The 19,103-nt window shown below is 37.7% G+C and overlaps 1 protein-coding gene across 19 annotated transcripts in view; it reads left to right on the top strand.

Annotated features, from left to right (window-relative positions):
* CLSTN2 (calsyntenin 2) overlaps positions 1-19,103 on the top strand; it is a 328,373-nt gene that overhangs the window by 157,323 nt on the left and 151,947 nt on the right. For 18 of the 19 annotated variants that reach the window (XM_086843491.1, XM_086843483.1, XM_086843481.1 and 15 more), the window contains one exon: positions 948-1,070. Coding sequence is in view for 2 of the 19 variants with exons in the window: in XM_086843479.1 (XP_086699605.1) it covers positions 948-1,070 (123 nt within the window). In the remaining 17 variants the exon portion in view is untranslated. Of the gene's footprint in view, positions 1-696; positions 855-947; positions 1,071-19,103 lie in introns of those variants that run through there. The other variant, XM_086843480.1, reaches the window with a different exon arrangement.

Below are 19,103 nucleotides of genomic sequence, written 5' to 3' on the forward strand. Positions count from 1 at the left end.
AATGGGGTAGATATTCCTTGGTGCAGTGCTCCATCTTGCCTGGGGGAGTACACTCCTCAAATTGAAGTTCCTTTAGCTGTCACTGTTGTATTCCTTGTGTAGGAGTTCCAGTGACATAATATTCAGATTGTGCCTGAGGGAAGAAAGCTCAATTTATAAGCAGAGCAAAGCTAAGCCTTTTACATTTCCCCCTTCTTTTATTTTGTGTCTTCATCTTTTCCAGTCATCAGGAGATGGGTGGTGAGAGGGTTCAGCAATAAGACAATCTGGTGATGTGGTGTAGCCTCTCCTTAAACATCTTTTTGTGTGATCTTCCTGTGTGCTTCGAGACCAGATATCCAGATGTTCAACAGCTGGATTTGAAGGATAGGTTTTTCCAGAAAAACTTCAGATCCCCTGGTTAAATTGTAAAGAAGTGCAGACTTTTATCAATGCTTAAAATGTAGAAGTTTGTTTTCTTGACAATGTAGAGAACACAGAAGTAATTGTAGGTATTTTTCCAAAAACACAAAGTGAGAGTGTGACCAAGAGTTGAGTGTTCTCAGCCACTCTGCTGGTGTCTCACCATTCTGCTTTGTGTCATGTCAGGTTGGGTTTCTCTGCATGCCCTTTCTTTTGCACCTGAAAGCAATTCCTTAAAAAATGTCTTAACCTAATTAGGCTGACAGTTTGGAACACGTTAAAATCGTTTTGCAAATCGCCTTTTTATGTCAGTGTCTTAATTGGAGGGATGTCTGCAAGTGTTGGTTTTCTCATCAGTGCTGTACAATGTGCATGCCATTTTTCTTTTATATCTGAATATTTATTGTAGGGATTTTGTTAGTGGCTTTTGAGTAATACCATTAACACTGGAAGTATGTTAAATAATTTCTCTTTCCAGATAAAACGAGCTGAATGGATATGAAATGCAAACCAAATTAATTAGGCATGTTTTTTTCTGTTTCTAGTGAACAAACACAAACCCTGGATTGAGACATCATACCATGGAATCATAACTGAAAACAATGACACTGTGATCTTGGACCCTCCCCTGGTTGCTTTGGATAAAGATGCTCCTGTTCCCTTTGCAGGTAGGAATGAACATGGGCAGCAGCATTGGAGCCTGGGGAATGCATTGGGAATTTATGGGCATTTGTAAGGAAGGAATTTCCAGTGCAGTTTGACACATGTCAAGGTTTCATGGAAAGTTCTGAGTACTCAGGACCTGACTGTTGGCCCACAGATCCTGAAATGAGATGTTTCCTGCACTGAATTTGTTGTGAAGCAGAACAGAATAAAGAGAATAATACAGCAGGCACCCACTATCAATATATTTTTAATGAAAACACAATAATTATGCAATTACACTTGAATTTGCTTTTATGGAAATGAATTTTAGCATTTTCCTAAAGTAATAATGTATAATTAATTTTGTTCAGCAGTAACAGCCCCTGCTTTCTCTGTTCCTGTTCTGTTCCCTGGCTATGGATAAAATGTGTGACAAATATTTAAAGTTGCTCAAATCATATCTTACTGTGTAAGTACTTTGTAACTGTCAAGAGTTGATGGAATTAAGAAAATTTAATGGAGGTTTTGAACATTTTTGCTCAGATTTCTGTATGATAGATGTATGTTATATACAAGTTTGCATTTGTATTAAGTCTATTTTACCTGACATTTTTCTGTCCCGAGTCTCTTAAGCAGAATATGGGATTCTGCATGCTGAGCAATTTTTCTCTTAAATTCTCTCTTTCATTAAAAATACATTTTGAAGAAAAGGGAGAACAGTAAAGTTTGATAGCTGCTCTGAGGATCCTAAGATGGTGCAGTTGTTAAAAAGATAATATTGCTTAAGAATCTTCACCTTTTCTAAGGAAAGGAACTGGTAAAGGTGAGTATCCTTGTTCTTGGGGAGTTGTCCCAGAAGTCCAAGTGCTTGTCCCAAACAGCATTTTACAGCATCTTGAAGGAATTGCTCTCAGTCGCTTTTCCCAAAAGCTTATGCTGGCATCAGCTCCTACCCTGTCAAACCAGGGGTCGCAAATGGATTTTATACATTGACCCCCATTTTAATATCAAGATTTGTTTGTCACTCACAGTGCCCAGTGATGCTTGGCTGCATGAAGATCAATTCCTAGTGAAAAGAGGCCCTTCTGATTTTTTTTTTCCTTTCTTTAAAGTTTTCTGTCACTGTGGGTGTTCCATCTTAATTTGGATTCTTTGGCTTGCATTCCCTTAGGATCCATCCAGGGGTGTTAATCACGTGCTGTTGTCACTGCCACTGCAAACTCTCCCAACTGGGAATTCATTAGCCTGATTATTTTCTTAGCTTTTACATTGGGAGAATCAACACATTTTTCATTAAATAGTGATTTACTTTTCTTGTAGAAAATTATCCTTTCAAATACTGAACTTTGGCTTTTGTGATACAGGTTCTGTTGGACAGTAGTTTTAATTTAGCTTCTTCATTTGTTGATTTGAAATATCTCTGTTGTGAGAAGTATTTACTTCTTGCAAGGGTAAGTACTTTCTGTGTATTCCCTGATATTAATAGTTCATTTCCTGATATTATTTGGCTTCATGATCTGCAGTCCAGGCATAATAATATAGTATTGATTGAACCTCTCATTCCCTTGAAGGGCCTGCATTCCCTGTTTTTGGAAAAACCTCTATGCACTTTTTAAAAAAATTCCTTTATTTTTAAATGTTGGAGGAACTTCCTATTTCTGTTGTAATTTTTGCTTTAATATCATGTACTTTTATTTGGTTTCATAGTATCATTAATTCAATAAAGGTGTTTGTGGAAAATTCAATTTGCATCATGTATTTAGTAGGAGAAAACTGAAAAAGATACAAGTACAAAATTGACAATATTCAGTAGCTGTTAATTTAATAGTGTGGTAATGTGGAATATCTTTTATGGCCATATTTTGTTTAAATGTGGAAATTTCAGTTGTGTAATATATCAGTCTTCAATTGTAACAGAGAATCAGAGCTCCAACTGTTCTTTTATCATCAGCCTGTTAATATTTTCAGTATTTTGTGCAAATACTGGAGAAGAAAAACAGTGCTTGGAAAGTTCTCCATGTTTGCTTGGTTGGTTGTTTTTTTAACAGGCCCAAATTCAAGAATGTATCAGGGCAGTTTCTGATCTGTGCTGAGATCTCCTTGAGCAAACTGTAGTAAGACTAAATTTCTGTGATTTCTCCTCTGGAAAAACCCCTGCAATAGTTAACAGGCAGATTGTTGGCTCTTCCATCAGGATTAGAGTTACCTTATAGAAGTAAACTTCTTTTTTCAGTAGTACTAGTGTACATTTGACTTTAAAAACACACTTCCTTTCATTGTCTTCCATCAGAGACAAGTTTAGGGGAATTTATCACTGTGACAGGTCATGGTAGGGGAAATGCCTCTTTATTTAATAAATTTATCTACCAGCTTAATACTTACTTATTCCATATTTATATGTTGCTTGTGAGGATGTAGTTCTTTTGGACATGTGCTTAACTTAGTCCTTGTGTTTGTACCTTTCTGCTTCCCCTGGTGCACAGGTAGTTCATGCATTTGTATTTTTCACCTGGGCAAATAATTGTTCACCAGGTAACTGCTTTGTGACTAAACAGAACTAAGCTGTTAAGAGGCATTTGCCTCTTACCAATTAATTTGATAATTTCAGTGATTCTTGTCTGCCCTCAGTGCTTTGATGTGTTTTCTATCCCCATGATCTCATTTTTTTAGTTTAAATGTTATTTGTGGCACAGGCCTACTCCAAGCTGCAAACAGTGTTTTGATTTTCACTTATGGAAACTTTAATGTTTTTTTTCTAATACCTCTGCCTTTTTTCATCACCATGGCTACTAAGGTAAGTCTGTCAACCCCTCCTAGGAGTGCACACATTATGGTGCACATCAAACCTGAGTGGTCACAGGAGAAAATTACTGTAATCTGCACTTTTTTTCCACCTCTGTCTAATGTTTAACATCAGGGGTGATGACAGGAGAAAATTCTGTGCATTTTCCTTCCCAACAGCTCTGTGTTCCAGGAAGGACTATGGAGAGACTAACAGGACTAAATGTGCCTGTGAAAGTGCTGCCTGTCAAATGTGATCAGCATTTTTCATAACTGGAGCATGAAGACTTTCACAAGACTTCAATGAATGGCTTTTGGTGTCTCTTCATCTAATGAATTTATTGTGAATAATTGAAGTATATGTAAAGTCCTGGTTCTTAACATTATCATGGTATAAGCATACCTCACTTTCTCTTTTTTATGCAATTGTATTTTTTGTCTCCTAGTTTTGAAGAAAGCTTGAAAATAACAGATTGTGAGAAGTTTCAGGATCAGCAGTTTTCTGTATTTCAGTTTTTCAAGTCCTGGCCCAAAAAGGATTTTTACAGACTGGTGTTGAAATGCAACTGACCTTTAAAATAACTAAACTCACCGTGGCACCTTGGAGCCTTTTGTAGGGTATCAGAGACATTCCCTGGCCCTCTTCCCCTCCCCTTGGCCAAAAAATACCCCCCAAAAAATAAACCCCTACAAAACCTACAGAGAAACTGTAAGCATTGTATAGGTGCAAAGTGGACTTAGCTCATTTAGGGACATCCATGGGAGCAATCTCTGTTTTAAAAAATCTGATCAAATATCCCCAAAAGAAGGATGTAACTTTAATTCAATTTACACCACCTGGCACAGGCAGCCATGCAACAATCAACACCCTTTCTGGTGGGGAGGCTGGGAGCCACTTCCAGAATTTGACTTTCAGGCTTAGGGGTAGTTTGGCCAGAAACAAGGTGGGATCTGCTGAATCAATTTTCCAGGATTCTGTCTCTCACAAAATGCTGTGAGATGATGGAAGGCTTTTGGAAGAGACATCTAGCTGCACTCCAATAGCAGCAACTACGTTTCATCAGCAGTGCTGTGCAAAAACAGATCTGAAGGGAACTTCAGGATGTCCTCAGTCCATCCTCCTCCCTTGTCATTCCTGAAAAAACAGTTTTCTCTCCTAATCTTACAGATCTGTAGTGGCAGAGATGCACCAGCTTCCCTGGGCAATCTGTTGTACACTTCACCATACTTCTGGTTTTTTGTGAAGCTTGGTCTGAAGTTTCTGTACAGTGCTTTTAGTCCATTAGTTTTAGTCCTATCCACAAGGCAGAGCAGATTTTTCCCACTCTTTTTGTGCAGAAGCCTTTTATGTTCCTCCCTGAAAGCACTGTGAGCATCTTAAACAGCCTGGTGTGGAGGGGGCTCCTGCTGTTGGTGGTGTTTTCTGAAGCAGAAAAACAGCAGGTAATACTCAGGGCAGTGAGGGGATGGATGTCCCTTCTCACCCTGGAAGAGCCAAACTTGTCACTGTGCCCCCATTTCTGGGCTGATAAAGTCACATTTGAGTGCCTGGTGTCCCAGCAAGGCTGAGCTGGGTGATTGTACTGGGGTGAGCTGGGCACATGACGTCTTCAGCTGCTTTTATGCTCTTGATAAATTTATAGAGAACCTTCTTAGCGAGGTCAGAGGTCTGGCTCCCCCCAGACACGTAATCTTTGTCTCAGAAGCAGTTCCAGTTCACACCTCCTGGGCAGATGGAGTCCCAGTCTCTGACTGTGCTTTGGCTGTGCTAAAAGCACTGTAAAGAATAAGGAGACAATAAAACCAGCCAGGAAGGATGCCTGAATATTCATATTCAATATCACTAAACTACAAGCTGCAACCATAAACTCTCCAAATCTTCTTTTTTATTTTTAGCAGTTGAGAGTAGTGTGTGTTGTCAGCTGCACCACAGCAAATCCACTGCTTGTCTCTTACACCTTCCACCTAGGAGCTGAACACAAATTCCCATTGCTCTGCTTCTGACTGTGAAGCTGCCCAGCCTCCTTGTTTGTCTGTTTGTATTGATAAGCAGTGGCATTAATAACAGCTACTATCCTTTTGGTACAACATTAAAAGTACAGAAATTATTTTTAAGTTGTCATTCCGAATATTATCCTTTCACTGTCAGCCAGACTTAGAACATGAGTCAGTTTAGGTTGCCCAGAATTCATTGGTGTTAAATATCTCTCTGTGAAAATGAGACATGACCAAAAAATATGAAGGCAAAGCCATGGAGTGTTGCAGTTGTTTATAACAATTTTTAAATGGTTCTTTATTTCTACCTTTGAAGCTTACCTTTATTACTGTAACTTAATTAGCTAAGACTTTAGCCTTCAAAGCCAAAAAAACCAATCTCTTCACAATGATCCTAATCTAAGGTACAATTAAAGATCGGTAATAGCACAATTAATTATGGAGAATCTATTTTTGACTTAAGGGATGCTGCTCATCATCCAGTAAAAGAGTGATAAAAATGCTCAGGTTTCAGATTGAGAATGCTCCAAAAAATCAGTCACTCTCACAGTGACCTCTGTTAGTCCCTGAAGCTCAGAGATGAGGGGTTTGAGGGCTTTGGGGTTTGGTTCTTTTCTGTGATTGCCTTTCTTAGTCATTTTTACAGCTGTGAAATAATAGTAGGTGACATCAGTGTGTCCAAAGGAGACTGAAGGGTCTGTTCTGATGGAGCTTTCAGTGGCTGCTGCGAGGTCTTCACTGCAGGAGGAAGGGGCTAGGGAGAAAATGAGAATTATATACATGGGAGTGAATGGCAGCTCCTCCTGACAGGTAAAACCAATAATGAATGTGAACACTGAGATACTTCATTACACCAAAATATGCTAGACTACTTAAAGCTAGAAAGAAGCAAGGAAAATAACCAACTAATTCCAGAATGATGATATCCACTTGGACTTCTAAAATTACTTAAGCAAAATAGTGATTTGAGATACATTTGAACTGTTTTTGAGTAGTTTTCTTTTTATGTATAAGACTTGATATTTAGAAAAATAGGACAGGATATTACAGTGGATTGCAACCCTACACAACAGGATAGGGGCAGAATTTGTCATTTTATAATCCTGATGTATACTAAATAACCATTTAAGTAAAAAATTGTGAAGTTAAAACAGGCTGTCACTGAAGGTGCCAGGAAAATAGTGAGAGTTGTTAAACTTCTGGGCTATCCAGAACACAAAACAGAAACCTGAGTGGGGACTACTGGAACTGCTGAGACTGTTGGTCCAAAAAATTTGTTGCTGCTGTTATGCTCTGAGGTGGATGTAGATTTTGTGTCACACTCCTTTGAAACAAATGAAGCCTTGCTGTATGAGAGCCATTGCTTGTAGTTAAAAATTATACCGTGAACTCTGTGTCTGAATCTGCAGCTGAAATATGAAGTCATTTATTTCAATGAACTATAGCCATTACCTTTTTATTTTCAAAAAAAAAAAAATTTAAAAGCTGCAGAAAGTATTTATTTTGTTGAGGTACTTTTTTAACACATTTTTCTTCTGCAGTGAAACATTTTAGTGTGGACTTTGAATGTAACTTGCTTTTGAGGTGTGATTTTTGCTGTGTACTTAAGCATGGTTTCTACAATTTTTAGACATTCTCTGAAATCAGAGATAGTTCCTCAAGGATTTCAAATTCTGAAAGTCACAGGAAGGACAGCAGAGGAAACTCATCTGTTTGGGGGTAAAAAAGATGTGGAACAGGTCTCTCCTTATGGTTTGAGTGATACATGGAGGGTTACCTGAGGTCTGAACAGGCTCATATATTAAAATAACTGTGAGCAGCTGAAAAATGAGAAACTGCTCCAGTTATTCCTCATCATTAAGATTGCAGTGGAAATCATAGCTGCTTAGGTTTTTACAATTTCAGGTAGACATGAAGGTTTTCTAACATGTACTAATATCTAATATAATAATATCTAATATCTAATATCTAACATATAAATGAAATTATTTAAAAGCTGTGCTAGCAAGCATAACTCTAGTCAGGAAGATTTTCAGTGAGCCAGTTGAAGCAAACAAGAATGATACCCCAGGACATTTTCTCTTCTTGTGTAGTTTGATTCTCTTCATTATTTGGTGTTCAGGGAGCAGTAAACTTGAGCTGCTCACTTCTGCTCTCCAGTGTGTGTGAACCTGAGAATCCAAAATCTGAACCCACCTTTACTTCCAGTGCTGCAATAACAGGAGGGACCCTCAGAAGGAACAGTGGGAAGACCTGAAGGAATAAATTGAGTCAAATAATGCAAATTCTACTCTAATATCTCTCTTCACACTTTCATTCCATCTGTGTTCTACCCATTAATTCAATTACACCTCTCTCCTTTACATAAATATTAATAAATATTTCATTTTCTTTTCCTTTATACATACTTAGAAAAATAATTTATAATACCAGGAAATGTTAGTAATGCAACAAGTGGAATTGGAATATTCACCACTTAAAAGTTTACTGCAACAAAATTGGCACTGCAGGATTGTAGCTTGCTTTAAAAATAAAATCAAAAGGCTTTAAAATGTGTTCCTCAGAATGGAGTTGAGTTAGTGTAACTTGAGTTAGTGTAAAGCAGCAGGGACATGTCACTTGCTTGTAATGGTTTCTAAATATTAAAAAACATTTTAGAACAGCAGCCTGAATAGGTAATTATTTATTCTTTAGAGCTCCTTGTGCTTATTGGTCAATGATTCTCTTGTGGAAAGATTTTTTTTTTAAACCTGCTTTTTAAAGCAGCTTTAAAGAAACCACTTTTCTTTAAACCTGTTTCTTTCCAATCAGCTGAAAACAAATTATTTTTCTGGACAAGAACAAACACTCCTGATAGCCTGAAAGTGCTGATGATCCCTTTGCTTGCTAGGGCCACCTAAAAAATGCATGTGATGCTTCTTTCATGAAGCAAGAAGGGGAAAGAGAATATAAAGAATTCAAACTCTGGACAGGAGGTTTAGGTCATTGATTTTCTGCTCAATTCTCCTGATTCTGGCTGTGTGAAATGGATCAAACCAATTTGTTCTCCTGGCCTTTGGTTTCCTCCACTGTCCTTTTTCCTTTGTGTTCTCACAAGTGCTTTTATCTCAGTGTCTGTGGAGCACTGAGCATCTCTGGGAGCAGTCCCAGCACCAGGAGGATTTGCTGTTCCACAACCATTTGTGGTGTGTTTGTAGGGAGTGTGACAGTGACACCAGACTGGCACAAGTCTTTATAATATTTTAAATGTTGTCTGATGTCAGGGTGACTCTTGTTTCTCAGACTGAAAGGCAGTGTAGAAAGGACAATGGAGGCAATATTAGATCTTATTTTATTTTTTTGTTTTGGTTTGTTGTCTCCATCTTAGGGGGGGTGAACATAAACATAGTACAGTTTAGAATGTTTTGAGAATACAATATATATATAATATATATATAATATTATAATTATATAATTATATAATATATATAATATTATATATATAATATATATAAATGTATAAGAATACAATATAAATATATAATTTGTGTTAGTTTTTGCACGCTCTGCCACTCCCAGGCTTGACAGAGCCCTCCTGCCCTGCCCTGCTGGCAGGTGCTGGAGCTGCCTGGTTGTGTAGCCATTAAATTGGCTCAGGGCAGTTTAATTAAGGTGGACATGCTGGGCTGGTCAAGTGATGGAAAACAGGCACCCAATCCTATCCCCAGAGCTCCAGTCATCTCCTGGGTGCTGTGATCCCTTCCTTGGAGAGTTGTGTGGTCCCACACTCAGATTCTTGCTCTCTGCCCCCCCCTCAGTATCTTGTGTTAGTCTGAAGGATTTAATTGATTTCTTTGTCACCCCCTTCCACCACCCTGAGCCCAAGGCATTCTGTGCTTACTGAGAACCCAGGAGGGTGTGAATACACAAAATATTGGTAGGTATGAAGTATAGAGAGGTGTGTTTTAGGCATTCGTGGTGGAGGTTACTGTAAAACTTCTCTGGTGTAATAGTAGCTGTTGGACACAGCCAGCAGATGTGCTTTGTATCCACACAAACACCTTACACCGTTTCTGTAATAAAATAAAATAAAATAAAATAAAATAAAATAAAATAAAATAAAATAAAATAAATAATAAAATAATAAAATAAAATATTTCACACCTAGGTCAGCTTTCCTCATTTATGGCACTGGCTCTTATGTGAAGTTTTGAAAATTAGACAAAGATTGAGAGAAAAAGAACTATTTCTTTGAAGTTATTGGTTTTTACTTTACAGACTGATTCCTGTTGGTGTGCAATTACCATGGTGACATGGACTGCAAAACAAACCTACATTACCTTAAAAAATGTAATTTTTAAATTTCTGATTTCTTCTTGGTTTGTAAAAATCATGATGTAGTCTAACTTACTTGCCCTCTGTATAAAGTTTAAAATAACAGAAAAATAATTTGGATTAACAAGTGAGAGCAATTTCCAACCTGTTGTAGGGATTCATCTCCATAAAAAACTGTATTTAAATTTAACTGATTTTCCTTAAAATTATTTAATTAATTTAATTTTAATTTAGTTCAGACATTTAAAATTAACTTATTTCTGTCACATGACAAAGAAATTTAAGTAACTGTGATTCTGCAGCTGTTCTGCAGGCCTAGTGTGTTTTGTGGTCGCTGAAAAGTTTTGAGTCAGGTGAGTCCCTTTTTAACCAGCTGCTCAAAAAATTTCTGAAAGGCTCATTGGCACTCAATTGATTTGTTAGTACCTGTGACAGATTTAATGGATATTTCTGACAAGACTTCAGCTCCTTACTGCTGCCTGCCTTGGAGAGCTTCCAGGTGTGCTAATGAAAAAAGTCATGAATGAAGGCAGGAAGGGTGAGCCATGTATTTGGTGTGGAATCCAGAGTACAGAAATTAAATTCAGTACAGCCCTGTAATTAACAGCCTTGCTAGAATTGAAAAGATGACAGCAATTTAACATCAGCTTTAGATGCTTTTGGACTAGAATACATTATTTAGGACAGCAAAGCTTCTGGCAGCTTCCCTGGAGCTGGGAGCTGTTTCTGCACAGCCTCTTCTCCTTGGGCTGCACCTCTGCAGCTTCACTAAAACTGGGGAGAGCAAAGGGCAGAATTCTGCAGCTCTGTCACCTCCAGTGGATGCTTGCCCATTTCTGCCTCAGTGCTGTCCTTGTGTGTGGGAACTGGCTGCTGTGTGGGAGCTGCGTGCTGGAACAGCAGCATGAAAGGCAGTGAGAATCATGTGCAGTGAAAGAGAAATCATGTGCAGTGAAAGAGAAATCATGTGCAATGAAAGAGAAATCATGTGCAGTGAAAGAGAAATCATGTGCAGTGAAAGAGAAATCATGTGCAATGAAAGAGAAATCATGTGCAATGAAAGAGAAATCATGTGCAGTGAAAGAGAAATCATGTGCAATGAAAAGCCCCATATGCTTTGTATAAAATTTTTGATTAAAAAGTGCTTCCTTGAATGGAATTTGCCCCAGCTGTCGCATCTGTCAGTTCTTCAGTGCCCTTTCCAAAACACCAGAGTGTTGATTTGGGTCCATCTCTCTGGGGGTGCTGCTGTAGGATGTGCCACATATGGCAGATCATCAGTGGCACTGCAGGAGCCAAGGGCTGCGGCTGTGGGGCTGAGCTGCTGCACTGAAAACAAAACAGTCCCTTCCTTTAATCTGCAAGATTGAAGTAGCAGGCCCTGCCTGCTGTTTACTGCAAAGTGCTTTTCTATGCTGCATGTGAAAGCACAGCAGAAAAATCACAGCTTTCTCCGGAGTCCCCGTGTAATTCGTTTGCTTGGTGTGGTTTTATGTACGGGGAAAAGTTAATTTGGTTAGAACTTTCCTTGCCAATGACTGTGGCTTTGTTGAGCAGAATTATATATAGAAATAACTCCCCTTGTACTGATTTATTTTAAAGTTTTTTATTTCAGTATCATGTTATCTTCATAGAACAGAGGGAATGAACACTCAGGGACAAACACTTCCACGTGTGTCTGTCCTGATACTGTGACTGCAGCTGTAGAGGTGGTGGCATGACTTCAGAGAGGAGAAAAACAAAACAAAAGGACAGTTTCTTGGAATAGAGTTTTTGGAGTAAAAAAAACCTCCAAGATAAATAATTCTGAAAATGTATTAAGTGTATTTAAATGTATTAAATAAACCCTTAGGTCAGAAAGTTATAGACCATCTTAAAATATGTTAAATCCTTTGCCATGTCTTAAGCTGCCTCAGCACGTGAAGGTTTGCTGAGGTTTGAAATAATAATATTATATTATATATATATATGAAATAACTGGTGGAGGGGCATTAGATAAACAGCTGGGGCATCTGGAGCCACAGGCTGGCTGCATTTTGGGGTTTTCAGCATGCACCTTCTGGAAGGACAACACAGCCATGATGTAGCTAAGGTAGTGCTTAAATTTGCTCTGTCATTAAATTTAGTCTGAATTTTCAGCAACATTTTTCCCCACAGTGCAATTTTTGTATGAATTGGTCTGAGACCCAGAATAAGGGACTGAAGTACAGTTACTTTGCTGAAATAACATACATTGTTTAAAATAACATACAGCTTCCTAGGAGGTTTTGAAATTGCTGTACTGAAGTTACTTCCTACACTCACCCTTAAAACCGACTCTTAATTGTAGAAGATACTGACTTATGTTCAGATTGCAAGTTTAAATCATACATTAATAACATCAAATATTTGTTTGTTCATTCTGGGATATTTTTATTATGAAAATGGGAGATTTTGATCTCTGTTCCTGTGATAAAGATGTAAAAATCCAAGCATCAGAAGTGAATGTAGATTAAAAAAATTAAATTTTAGCTTTGAATGAAAAAAGAGAAAGCTGAGTCATTGTTTCCTAAAACTAATGGGAAGTAATTTAAGGTGCTCAAATAAACTGTACTGATGTTGGCTTATAATTAACTTTGGAGATTGATAAGTCAGTAGATAAACTCTAGGAAACAGAAGCCTGAATACACAGTAGGAGAGACATGCTGAGCATTTCAGGTAGTTCTGTGATTGCTACAGTCATAATATTTATTCTGAGTTTGTCTTCATCTCAAGAAATGTTCAGACTCAATAGTATTTTGCATAGGAAGAAGGAACTGGTATCTTTCACTGTGATTTATTGAAAACTCTGCTGGGTTTGTGATATTGCACTGTGGTCTTCTGCTGAGTGCACCAAAGCTGCTACCACTGTGCTGCCTCTCCAGCTGCCACTTGAGTAAAATCAGGCTTTTTAGGAGGTTTGCACCGGTCAGAATCAATCAATTTTTTATCAGGCAACCAAAAGGAGTAACTTACCACACTTCAGGAGGGTGCACAGAGCACAAAACTAGGGCATAGGAATTAATATTTCAGTGTTCTGCACTTTAGCCACTACATGCTCTTTTGCTGATGACAATGGAAACAGCTGAGAAAAGGAGGGGAAGAGAGGAGTTCCCTTTCTTCCATTAATTGTCAGCAAATACTTGAATTGGCTGGCACAGGCTGTGATCTGGGAGCTGGTGTTTCCATCTCACCTGACAGCCAGTTTTCCCATACACTCAGTTTATTTTGTTCCTATTTAAGGATTATAAATTCATTTAATTTAATTTCTTCTTTGAGCAAGGGTGTCTATCTGTAATTGTACTTAGAACTAATTAGAGCCCAGAGTACTTCAGAAATGAAAATTTAATTCTTTCATCTGACACAGATTTTGGGCAGTCACTTAAGAAGTGCCCAGGTTTATTACCATTCATCATTTGGTGTCCATCAACATCAGCAAATAGCACCAGAGGAATCTATTGAAACAAATGGCTGTTACCAATATAATTGCTGCTGTTCATGTTCCCTGTTGCCTGTAATGTGTGCAGTCCTTCTTCTTTCACATTTGTCTGAGCTTTTTCTGCCTTGCATTTCCTTTTGGTCTGGAAAGGTGGCTTCTCCTGTTCCCAAAAGCGTCCTTGCTTCTGTTTCAGGGCCCTGTCCAAACTGGTCAAAATACAGGATGTATGTCTGTGGATATTCCTCTCCTTGAAGGAAAAATTCTTAGCAACTTAAAACCCTCAGAGTGTTTCATTTTATTTACTGTGGACATCCAGAAGACTGAGGTTAGGCCTGAGAGGGAGCTGTTTGCCTCTCATGGCTTACTGCAAATTCTTCAATTGTCTCACTTGATAAGCATTTAATTTTAGATTTCTTGCTGTTTTGTTAATCACAGTCTGTACTTGAAGTAGAACCTAAACACACAATTCTCATGTGCTGTTGTCTCTCAAATGATTCCAGATAATCAGTGCACTAGGTGAGGAAAATGCAAACTGCAGTGCTCCATGTGCTGGGCGAGCCCATCCTGCAGGGAACAGAGAATTCTCAGCTGTTCAATATTTGTGCACTTCAGCAGACATGTCCAACAGGTTATACACAAAGGCTTTCTTGTTTGTCTGTTTCTAAGTGGTCTTAATCACTGGCAATGGAATTATAGTTTTAATTTAATGTGTAAGATTTTAAAGTTAAATGGAGGTTGCCTTTTCTGCTATGCCACAAATAAATATGTGTGTATTTACGATTTGGCTCCTGTCTCTTTTATTTCTCTTGCCACACAGTACTGCAATTGTCACAGGATTTCTGATCTAATAATGATCTCATCACTGACATTAGAACCTTTGACTTGCACTGACACACTTCTGAAGAGGATTACTCATGTCAGGGCTGCACCTATTGGCAATTTCTGCTTTCTGCTGCTTCCTTCTTCTGAGTGTTTTTCAGAAAGGAAAAATAAAAAGCTTTTCATGAAGACACTCTGTTTATTCTTGGCACTGGAATAGTCCAGAGGCCATTTGTTCACTTAATAGATGAGCTGTGGTTTATTAAGAAAATGGAGATGATCCATTTGAAATGATAATAAGTCAGATTTTCATCTGCAGTGAGTTATCTCTGCTCTACTTAAAGACTAAAGGTAATATGAGTCTGGCCCAACAAGACACACATGGGTCTGGCCCAACAATTTTTTCTCATTTACTCTCCTTTCTAATCAGGAAAGTAGCTTTGTTTTAAAAAGCCCTTTTGAAGGTATTTCTGATAGTCAGAAAATTATTTAATGGCTTCGTATTTACTATAAGAATGACAAGTTTAATAAGCTACATTCTGTGACATCAGTGAATCCTCTTTTTTTTTCAGAGACAAGGGTAGGAAATGTATATTTTAATATTTATTCTTGTTAATAGATCTGTTTGCTTGAGAGTGGACAGCTGCAATAGCTCAGTTCTGGGGCTGATTTAAATAACATGTCTCTTGGTTTCCAAGGGGAAGCAATTGCTTCCTTGATAAATAAAACAGTTTCCATGTTTTAGACACTAATGAGAAAAGCCCAATAATGATGAAATGTGTCAGTGTTCATTTCTGGTCTGTGTGAAGTGTGTGACACAAAATAATTCTGTTTGGGGGAAACCAGCCTCCACCTGCTACAGAGAAACAGAAACAGCCAAGAATTCCATCTGAGCCAAAATTCCCAACCACCTTGCCTCCCTCTGCTTTTCTTGGAATAACATTGCATCTTTTATTTCATTATTATGGCCATGTTATTGCAGCAAATAAATGTCTGTTAGATCTGCAAATATCAAAAGTGTAATGGATTTAAAATTATACGTACAGAATTAAATATTAAACAGCTGTTTGAACCCACTGCTCTGTTAATGATGACTCAAGTCCTGGATCTACTTTTCATTTCTTTCAGTGAAATGCTGACAGAAGTTCCTTGGCTTTTTTCCCAGTCTCCCCTGTAAAAATGCTGTATTTCTAATGCATTACCTTCTTCCTGTGCTCAGCAAATAGGGACTGACCTTCCTGATGGACCTTATCTTCCTAATTTCTAGCCCTTGAAGAATTGCAAAATTGACTATCAAACAAAATCCAGTTACCTATAAAGCAAAATGAATCAACTGCTGCAGAAAAACAGCCAATCTTTATCACTGCCAGGAGAGCAGGATCTTCAGTGTGGCTGAAAATGAGCAAAAATAACAGTAAAAGAGAAACAATCTTTTTCTTTTTTTTTTTTTTTTTCCCCCCACTCTGTGTTTTCTTCTCATGACTAATTACTAATTCTAAGTGTGCAACCATCTGCTGCAGCCAGCAGTAATAGCCAAGAAAATCTGAGCTGGGATTTGCATCAGGATGAGTGGCATGGAAATCTTGGGCACTGTAAATGAAATAGTTCTCCTGGTTTGGAAGTTCATTGTTCACTACAAACCAGTATTTAAGTGTTCAGCTCAGCCCTCTGGGGCACACGAGGAGAGAGTTCCCAGCTCTTCCCAAAGACTTAACTCGTACAAAAAGTTCTGATTTGCACATCAGAGTCCTCAGAGACACCTGGGCCTGAAATTTGCAGTAGAGTGGATGCTCTTCCCTGCTGCTAAAGATTTGCTTCACATGTTTAAGAATTGCTTTGGATATGAGCTCCAGACTACAGTACCAAAGTACCTAAGGAAATGAGAACAGATACATATTCCAAGTTAGGAAAGTTGAGCAGGAACAGGAGAAGAAGGTCCTGTAGAGCAGGTGTTTTCCTACTGTTTCCAAGGGGATAGGGTATAAACTGCTGGGTATTCTTTTCCTTTTACAAATACCTTCTTGTAGGCCTATTGAGCCAGCTGTGAGGGATTACTCAAGAGTCAAATAATCCTTTGCATGTTTCCTGGGATGGTGCTGTGGGAGTTTGACTCATGGTAGACAATCTGTAGCAGTAAATTTAAGAAGAGCATCTCCATTACATCCCTAAGGAAACTCTGTGTTTTCACAGTGTGAAAACAGCCATGCCAGTGCTGGTTCTTTCTGCTGGATTCTCCTTGGTGCTGACACCAGCTGTGATGTATGTATGTAACTGTAATGATGTTGGATTGTTTTGGTGCTGGTGATCCTTCTGCCAGTCCAAAAGGCAGTGATTTTGGAAGTGCTGTCCATCGCAGCTCTCAGGCTGAGAACCCCCTTGCTCAAGCAGGATTTGACTGCAGAGCAGAGGGCTGTGCCCATGGGCACTTGAGGAGCAGCAATAACTCAGTTCAGGGAGGGGAGCTGTGCCAAGGGAGGACTTTAAGCATCATCAGAGCAAAGTGCAGCAGCCTCTGCTGATGGGCAACTGCTGCTTTCAGCTTCTCCTCTGTTTAAACTCTTAAAGGCCTTCACTGTTCCTTTTTAGGATGCAGAGTTCCCTCAGTTCCTCATACCATATTTTTCAATTTCCTTGAACAATCCTGTGAACTTGGGTGTGAACCTCTAATGTCCAGGGTGCTTCCTATTCCTCTCACTGCTTCAAGTAACCTATTTCTATTAGCTATTGTATCATTTCTGCCCAAACATAAACCCATTTATTTGGTTTGTAATGTTCTTTATCTCCCTTAGTTTTCATAAGTATGAAATATTTCCCCAAGCATTATGAAATGATTAAAATTCAATTGGAGTGCTGAATTATGCATGATTTTCAATTTGGCAATACCCTAAGAATTTTTTGTTTCCCAGCTTTTTAGTGTTATGAGAAAATATCTACTATCAAATGTATTTTTACATTTGATCTGTCATCTGGTATTAGATGACACAGTTGACATTTAATCCATTCTACAAAGCTGTCTAAATATTTAATTTTACAATTCATAGTGACCAATCTTTTTGATAAATGAAATGGTTCCATTTATGGCTACAACTGGGGGGGGAGCAAGCATATAAACAAAATTACTTCCAGAGGGAAGGAAAATCAGGTCAGTTAATTATTTTACTTAAATGTGCATGGCAATATCTATCAAGCTGCCAACATAGGAAAATAACCATCAGCAGAATAAACCCTGAAAAGCATTAATCAAAATTCAGTATGATTGGTATTCTTAATTTGAATAAGGAGTAGGATCCTGAAGATACCCAATGCTGCAGGAAGTAAGTGAATAATGGATAATAATAAAAGCCTTAAGACAGAGTCAAAGCTTGAAACACCCAGAGTTTTGCTCTACAATTTTTTATCTTTTAGTATCTGAGTTGAAATTACAGATATTTTATATCTTTTTTTAATATTCATGTAGATATATAAATGAATCTTCAGAATATACTGGAATCACTTTGCTGGAATTAAAAAGTACCAAAGCTTAAGATACTGATTTCTTTTCTTTTATACTTAGATCTTTGTAGTTCTTTAGTTGGAGACCTTTCAGGGGTTGTCAAGGTGAAGTTCCTTCTTCTTGAAGGTTGTTGAAAGCTGCTGAAGAGAACATACTTCTTTAAACATACTGCTTTTCTTTCTCTTTTGTTTTAAAGTGACATTTGAACACAGCCAATAAACCTTGTACCTTCATATAATCTTATATAATCTTGACCTTCTCAGGCATGCAGAGAATCAAATGAATTTCACTTACCTGAACTTGGTTCTCTAGGTACTCTCAGCATTAGCTCTTGATATACCTATTTGCTTTAAATGCTTCCAGGAATGATTAGAGTTTAAATGTGTGTGTACATTCTTGCTATAAATATGACAGAGCAAATTTTATTGACTGTATTGGTTCATAATTTTAGCTTTATTGATTTATTGGTTCATAATTCTAGCTTTATATATGGAATGTGTAAAGCAGTGCAAGTAAACACATTCATGTTCATGAAATGCATAGCTGAGGTCCTTAACTCTAGGATATTTCTGGACATTCACATAAATGTGTTCATTAAGTAATCAATAGCATTGAGTATTTGTACATAAACCATATGGATGAGAGATGTCAAAAAGTAATAGGGATTATAAATCCATTTTGTCACTTCTCAGACTTTAGGTGCCTCAATAGAAAATAAAGCTATATAACTGTGCATCTGTTTAAGAACTGATAGCTGTAATATTAATACACTCTAGACATGTTTTAGTAATGCAGAAATAAGTTTTTGGTTATTGAGTTTAGTTAGAAACCTGCAGGTTTTGACCTACTGTTGGTGAATTTATAATGAAAATACTAATGAAAATGCTTTAAATTAATCAGCTCCTTTATACTTGTACAAAAACAATTTTTCCTTTTTGTATTAAACAAAGGTTTCCTTTTGTACCTGTTTCGTTGTTTAAAGGTCTAAAACATTGAATTAAAATGTTTAGTGTTGAAGTTAAATCAAAAATAGGCTAGCTTCAAAGGATTTCATAGTTGGCCACAAATGAGCAGGTTATAAAATAATCAGTTACAGTAATCTGTAATTTGTTTTTACTGGAAAATAAAATCCAATTCCAAATTTTATAAAAGCATTTCAGAGTTCATGTTTTTCCAACAGCTACATAAATTAGGACT

Source organism: Cyanistes caeruleus, chromosome 10 (assembly GCF_971803275.1).
Source record: "Cyanistes caeruleus chromosome 10, bCyaCae1.hap1.1, whole genome shotgun sequence".
NCBI classification, from domain to species: domain Eukaryota; kingdom Metazoa; phylum Chordata; class Aves; order Passeriformes; family Paridae; genus Cyanistes; species Cyanistes caeruleus.